An 8,543-nucleotide genomic window follows, 5' to 3' on the forward strand; every position below is an offset into this window, starting at 1 on the left:
GTCTGTCCAAATAGAACTTTAAAATTTCAGAAATCCACTATCAAAGGAAACTTACTAAATATTAATTTGATGTTAACTAATTCAGAAAATCATACTAGTTCTAGATTTGTGCTGTATTGTCATTCATCTGTATTTAAGGGAAATAACCCCACCGTGTGTTAGGTTGACTAAATCTTTGGTTTGTGTTTACTTTAATTTAGAGTCACCAAATTTTGCTATGGAACACAGACAAGAATGTGCACACACACACACACACGCACACATATGCACACACAGCTCTGTTTCACTCAGCATTTACAAAACAATGGAAANCATATGCACACGCAGCTCTGTTTCACTCAGCATTTACAAAACAATGGAAATATTTAGAAAAAGGGAGATGAAGCTGAACAGATATCTGGAAAAAAGGCATTCCAGCAAGAGGAGGCATCAAGGATGAGGTATACTTGCTACAGGAGCACTGAGAACACTAGATTTGAGTGCAGTAACAGAGAATACTGGGTTTTGCTTATCCTTGCTATGACCCGAGGAGCCATTAGTGTTAATTCTACCCTTAGCTCTAAGTCTAGAATGTGCTAAATGAAAGAAAGGAAACCAGTACACACTGTCCAGGACTNTAGTGTCAATTCTACCCTTAGCTCTAAGTCTAGAATGCACTAAATGAAAGAAAGGAAGCCAGTACACACTGTCCAGCACGGTAAGAAAATTGGAATGACAGTTGATAGGGGTGTGACTCATGTTGTTAGCATTGTAATTTGTAAGAAGTGCTCAATTCCTAGACATATTTTTTAAAAAGAAAAGAAAGTTATTTTTGAATTGTTTTATATGGATGAAAAAGAGAGTGAATGAGTTCAAAAATACACCAAGTAATGACCAGAAGAACTGGAAAAATAGAGTGATCATAGCAGAAAATTTTGAGTTTAATACCAAGAGAACCTTAAAATTTTTAATTAAATAATTGCAAAATGAATACATAGTGATACAAAACTATCAGATATATCCAAAATAAATATGAAAATTTAGTATTTTTGCTTAAATATTCTATCCCAAAATCTGGTTTAAAATGCTTAGGAAAATAATACTTTTTAAGTCATTACAATAAAATGACACAGAGGTGAAAGGAAAAAAAGTATATAACTAAAAGAAAACATTGTTATACTTGTGTAACAAGTTTAGGCATTTTCATCCACTGAAGGGAGGTTGAATAGGCAAGTGCAACACTTGGATTCAGAGATTCAGTGACGTTTATTTCTATAGCAAGAATATCACACAAAAAAGGTATAAGTAATGTGTTTTTAGTAGTGAGGCAACCTGAGTGGAAAGTGGTAATCTGAGAGGTAGAATATGAAGTAGTCTAAGACAAATTTATAATTGAGTAGATACAAGAAAAAATAAATATTTTTGAAGAGAAGACTAAGAAAGGACCAAAATATAAATAAATTTAAAAATAAAAAATAAAAGGAAGACAATAAATAACTGGAAAGAAAAAATGATTGAAAGAAGGACAAAAGAAAAAAAGAAATTTAAGAAATGTGTATTCAAAATCATTTCAATGTTGTATGATTTTAAGTTTATTTATAACAAAATATAGCATTTCTATTGAGATTATATTTTAAACAAGGGATTTTATGTGAATGATGTCATCATCCTCCTCAGACATTCTTAATTTTTGAAAGACCAGTAACCACAGCAATTTTACCTCTCCTTTGATGGCTCTCTTCTGAAACCCACCAATAAATATTTAATTAGTGTGACCAAAAAGAATCTGTAATGTAANAAAAAATGATTGAAAGAAGAAAGGACAAAAGAAAAAAGAAATTTAAGAAATGTGTATTCAAAATCATTTCAATGTTGTATGATTTTAAGTTTATTTATAACAAAATATAGCATTTCTATTGAGATTATATTTTAAACAAGGGATTTTATGTGAATGATGTCATCATCCTCCTCAGACATTCTTAATTTTTGAAAGACCAGTAACCACAGCAATTTTACCTCTCCTTTGATGGCTCTCTTCTGAAACCCACCAATAAATATTTAATTAGTGTGACCAAAAAGAATCTGTAATGTAAAATTTCAAGATTGACACAACCTCAGTTTTACTTTAAATATGAAGTGCATTTCCTGGAATAGTAAAATGTGCTATTTTGTGTGACTTCCCTGAAAATGTTGGGCAATCATAATGTGTTTATGAACACTAAGGTAAATTTAAATCATTCAGAATATTCACCATAGTAAAACATTGTGATATAAATCAAAAAAGGGAGGAGGACAATTTATTTAAAATTTTTCTACACACTAGTCCACTCTGTTAGACAAAAAATTACTGACTTTTATGGACTAGTAAAGGAGAATGAAGGCATCTCTTTTGAAATAATTATTATCAATAAAATAATTCATTTAATGATATTTTACATATTTAAATTAAAAAACTGTTCTAAACATTTCCCCAGCTATCAGTTTGCCCAAGGCCATTTGCATATCCCAGTTTCTCAGGCTGTAAATGAGAGGATTCATGGTGGGGTGTAACACAGTGTAAAGCACTGATATCAGCACTTTCAGTGAAGATGAAGATTTAAAATTTTTAGCTAAATATGTGATAATCCCAGAAAAGAGAAACAATGTCACCACAGTAAGGTGAGGCAGGCAGGTTGAAAGACTTTTCACTCTGCCCTTTGCAGATGANCAGATGGGATTCTTAGAACAGTAGAAAAAATGTAAACATAAGATACAACCAATAAAATAAAACATATAAATCCAAAACAACAACTAACAATAATAAACACATATTCCAGAATTTGTTCCCCAGAGCAAGCCAGTGTGAGCAGTGATGGCACATCACAAAAGAATTGGTGAACTATGTTGGAACCACAGAAATGGACAGAGAATGTACCAGCAACATGAATGGATCCATAGACACCCCCACTGAACCCTGATGCTGTCACCATCTGCACAGAGGAACCTCTATTCATGATGACATGAAAGTGCAAAGGACAGCAGATGGCAACATAGCAGTCATAGGACATCACCAGAAGTAGGGCAAACTCTGTGCCAACAAAGAAAACAACAAGGAAAACCTGTGAAGCACATCCCATGAAGGAGATGGAATGGCTATTGGTCAGAAAGTTCATAACAGATTTGGGGACAGTGACAGAGATGTAACAGATATCAATCAATGAAAAATTTTTGAGGAAGAAGTACATGGGGGATTGGAGATGCTGGTCAATGGTGGTGAGAGTGATAATGAGGAGGTTTCCCATTAGTGCCACCAGGTAAACCAGGGAGAAGAAGGCAGCATAAAGTCTCTGTAGCACCTGATCATCAGGGAATCCCATGAGCAGGAATTTTGTTATATTGGTCATGGTGGCTAATTTATCAGCCTCACTGATTTGTATCTGCAGAAATAAAGATAACACTGTTAACTAGTCTATTCAGATATTTATCATATTCATCTTTACTTAACCCTTAAGACATTTTGATTCTGAGTGAGGTGTAGTCCATCAGAATACTACTATAGAAATACATCACATAGCCCCCCACCACCCTATAACAGTATTTACAGAGGTCAATGAAATATGGTTGTCTTTGAGCACAATTTAAGGATTCAGAAAATGCAGAGAAATATATGCCTGATTTTTATTTCAGAACACCAACAATTTTCCATTTTCTTAACTTAAGAGTCTAACAGAGAGGCACAAAGTCTTTGGGGACAAATCTGCCCAGAAAGTAGCTAACATACTTCACAGGTGCAGGTGAAAATAACAAAAATGAAGTCATCTTCCACGATGACTGCTTCCATAGATCATTGATCAAACACTGCTCTTGACAAAAATAAATAAATAAAACAAAATAAATGCCCAAAATGTACCATTCTATTCATGATAAATCAATTCTTGTGATATTTTACTTATTCGATCACTATAATATAACACCACAACAGTGTCTTGCCTATGACCATAAAATTAGTCTTTCAATAACCACTTAATAATGAGTCAAGGCCATTTATATGATCTTTTGTTGATATTTTACTTATTCGATCACTATAATATAACACCACAACAGTGTCTTGCCTATGACCATAAAATTAGTCTTTCAATAACCACTTAATAATGAGTCAAGGCCATTTATATGATCTTTTGTCTCCTTGATTCTTTCATTTAAACAAAACATAAGTGTCCTGGGCACACAGAGACAAGTAAGATAATCAGAACATTCTCTATCCCCCTTGGTTCTTGAAATAAAATGGATGAAAAATACCCTCACCAATTCTTACATTTGATACAGACAGCAATTTTAAAATTCCTTCCTCCTTTGGACAAAAGAAGAAAATACTTGAGCAAATTTCTCCCTCAAAATTTTTTTTTCTTACCATACATTAAATGTGACAGATATAAAGTGACAAGAGGATATCGAAATAAGTACACTGGGATGGGGCAGATGATTCTGTTCCATCCCTCAATTCTGTGTTCTTATATGTGTAGAAGAAATAGATTGTCTTAAGTATCTTCCCTTAAAAGACACTTTCATTCAAGAATTGATTCTTTTTCCATGATCAACCGTGCTTAATTATTTCTACAAGTTCCATGTAATTGCTGAGTTGCAGGCTTTCTTTCAGTCTCCAGCATTAGTTCAATGCTAATAATCTGACGTTCACATAAGGTCATAGTTGTATATATGGGATGGGAATTAGTTAGAAGAAATGGACAAGTTTTTGCTAATAGAGAGCATCCCCTGAGGAACCAGACATCAACCTTAAATCCCAGACCTAGGACAACTCAGAAAGATAATTTACTTCCTTCTCATGGTGTTCCATTGTAAGCATATCACAATTCCATGAATATTTTCAGGTTATGCCTTCCTATTTATTGATGTGTTACATCAAGATTTTCATGGAAAGAAAACATTTGAATTCAATAATTGAAATTTAAATTCAGGAACACATATTAAGCCATGAATGCTTTTTTGTTTTATTTTCTTTTAGTTCTGTCCTTTTTTTTTCATTTTTAATACTGGTATATATGTAAATGTTATCCAGGTAAAATAACAAGCAATCTAGGAAGCCTCAATTAAAGTGAAACTTGCCTTATTCCCACATGTTTTCCTAGGGAACATGGGAAGTGAAAGAGTAAGAATGTTTATTGCACTACACCTCCTGTGACTTTGCATCCATTTTCATCAAAATGCATCATCTGATATTCACCATACAGGATTCACACTCACTTTTTACAAACAAAAATATTTCATATGTCTTCCTTTTTCTAAGTACCAGCATATTATTAAATATTATGGATATTCAGTGTTTTGTTTTCAAGTTTATATTCACCATCATATGTAAACCTTATGATTAACATCATTTTATATGCCTTGTCTGTGCATATATGTACACGATTCTTTGACTAAGTCTCTTGAAACATAATTAGTATATCTAGGGTATGGCCATTTCAATTTTCTATCGATTCTACTAAATCACGTCTGAAAATGTTTGGAAATGACTGTTCTTACCACATAATCAAGAATTTTGTATCAACCCATAGATCAGACTGTGTAATATTTTAATTACTTTTTTAATTGGTAAAGATATAAAAACAACAATTCACCACTTTAACCATTTTTAAAAATACAAGTAAGGAGCATGAAGTAAATTGACAACGTTGTGCAATAATCACTACCATCCACCTCTAGAACTATTTTGTGTTCCGCAATTGAAACTACATATCCATTAAAGATAGCTGCCATTGGGTTTGATTTGCATTTCCCTGATGATTAGTGAAGTTAAGCAAATCTTCATGTGCCTGCTGACCCAGTATTTCTTCTTGGATATAATGTCTATTCACATATTCTGACCATTTTTTTTAATTGGATGTTTTGGTGTTGCATTATTTAAGTTCTCTGAGTATTTTTGATATTAACCCCTTATTGGTTATGATCCTGCCATTTGCAGCAACATGGATGGACCTAGCGGGTATTATGCTTATTGAAATAAGTCAGACTGAGAAAAAAACAAGTAACATATAATTTCACACAGATGTGGAATCTAAATAAATAAACAAGAAATAAAACAAATAAACAAAATGCAGAATCAAACCTATAAACACAGAGAACACACTAGTGGTTGCTAGAAGAGAGGGGAAAGGTGGATGGGAAAAAATAGTGAAGGGAGATTCAGGCTTCCAGTTATGAAGTGAATAGGTCATGGGAATAAAAGTCACAAAATAAGAAATATGGTCAATGATATTGTAATAGCATTGTATTATTACAGATAGAAGCTACACTTGTGGTGAGAATAGCACAATGTACAAACTTGTCAAATCACTATATTGTGCACTTTAAGATAATGTGCCACTGTTTATCAATTATAGTCAAAAAAAGAAAAATAAATAACTCCTATTACATACTTTCTCTAGAATCTGACAATTTTTGTTGCACTTTCTTTCTCTATGAATTTGATTATTCTAGGTACCTCATTCGAACAAATCATACACAGTTTATACTTTCATTCACTATGTGGTTGTTTTACGTAGCATAATGGCTCCAAGTTTTATCCATATTGCAGAACGTATCAAAGACCATCCTTTTTAATGCTGAATGATTGTATTTATATACTATGCATTTTTTTACTCNGTCAAAAAAAGAAAAATAACTCCTATTACATCCTTTCTCTAGAATCTGACAATTTTTGTTGCACTTTCTTTCTCTATGAATTTGATTATTCTAGGTACCTCATTCGAACAAATCATACACAGTTTATACTTTCATTCACTATGTGGTTCTTTTACTTAGCATAATGTCTCCAAGTTTTATCCATATTGCAGAATATGTCAAAGACCATCCTTTTTAATGCTGAATGATACCTGATTGTATTTATATACTATGCATTTTTTTACTCATTACTCCATGAATCAACATTTGGGTTGATTGGCTATTATAAACAATGCTGCTATTAAAATGAGTGTACAAACATCTGTTCACATCTCTGCTTTCAATGCTTCTGGATATACACCCACAAATGAAATTACTGGGTCACTTAATTCAATAATGAAGGGGGGGTAAACAGAAGGGGGAATGAACCATGAGAGACTATGGACTCTGGGAAACAAACTGAAGGTTTCAGAGTGGAGGGGGGTGGGGGATAGGGCTAGACCATTGATGGGTATTAAGGAGGGTACATATTGCATGGAGCACTGGGTGTTATATGCAAATAAGGAATCATGGAACACTACATCAAAAACTAAGGACGTACTGTATGGTGACTAACATAACACAATAAAAAATAAAAAATATAATTATTTTAGTAACTGAATATTGTTCTCCTTGTTGAATTTTACATTTCAACCAGTTATGCACCAGATAGGAATAAATTGCTCCACATCCACACCAATACTTTTTTTTCTTTCCTTTCCTTTCCAATAGCTAAATTGTGGAAGGAACCGAGATGCCCTTCAACAGATGACTGGATTAAGAAGATGTGGTCCATATATAGAATGGAATATTACTCAGCCATCAAAAAGAATGATTTCTCAACATTTGCTGCAACATGGACAGGACTGGAGGAGATAATGTTAAGCAGAATAACTCAGATAAAGACAATTGTCACATGGTTTCACTCACTTATAGAACATGAGAAGTAGGAATATTGGTAGGAGAAGAAAGGGAAGAAGGAAGGGGGTAATCAGAAGGGGGAATGAACCATGAGAAACTATGGACTCTGAGAAACAAACTGAGGGCTTCAGAGGAGAGGGGGTGGGGGAATGGAATAGGCTGGTGATGGGTATTAAGGAGGGCACGTATTGCATGGTGCACTGGGTGATACACGCAAGTAATGAATCATGGAACTTCTCATCAAAAACTAGGGATGTATTGTATGGTGACTAACATAATATAATAAAAATATTATTTAAAAAAGTACTGTTGTAAAATTTGGTCTGATTCATATTGTTTTTATCTTAATCACTCATATTCACTGTCATCAGTTATTAAATAAAGAAATACATCAAACCTAAGCAAAACATTCAAATGAAAGTGCAACACAATTTCTACAATTTTAATAATAAAAAATATTTTGAAGTCTTTTGTCAAATAGAAACACCCAAGACTCTTAAATCTGTGAACAATGTTTTTACTTAAACAACCAAAATAAATGTGACATTCTAAGCAGTTCACTTGTTGATAATGTTATTTTTGTGGTTTAACAAACCTTTTTATATGAAAAGCAAAGATTATTTTGTAACTTCAAACATTTATGTTTGTAGTTATACATACATATTTCATCATCTACCTAATACTGTTTAAACTACAAGTAATTCCTATATTCTTTCGACATTCATAATCAAGAATCGTTCTGAGGAGGGACAGTTAATTCCTTGTGTTATTTTCCCAGTTATTCGGAAGTTAAGAAATAGTGAGGGAATTATTTCAACTTTGTTAAGAGCTTTTCGTCCTCAGTATGTGTATCATTTTTTCAAGGATGTCTTCTCTCCAAAGTCAAGACCTTCAGTGATTTTCCTTCATGAGCTGTTATTTAAAAGCATCTTTAGGGGCACCTG

General features: G+C 33.1%; 1 protein-coding gene across 1 annotated transcript; it reads right to left on the reverse strand.

The window, feature by feature from the left end:
- Positions 1-2,424: 2,424 nt before the first annotated feature.
- Positions 2,425-3,362, reverse strand: LOC117798344 (olfactory receptor 14A16-like). The gene is given in 2 exon segments (XM_034650777.1): positions 2,425-2,682; positions 2,685-3,362. Coding segments are annotated over 2 exon segments (936 nt in total).
- Positions 3,363-8,543: the final 5,181 nt, after the last annotated feature.

The sequence above is a fragment of the Ailuropoda melanoleuca genome, unplaced genomic scaffold (genome assembly GCF_002007445.2).
Source record: "Ailuropoda melanoleuca isolate Jingjing unplaced genomic scaffold, ASM200744v2 unplaced-scaffold3056, whole genome shotgun sequence".
Classification (NCBI taxonomy): domain Eukaryota; kingdom Metazoa; phylum Chordata; class Mammalia; order Carnivora; family Ursidae; genus Ailuropoda; species Ailuropoda melanoleuca.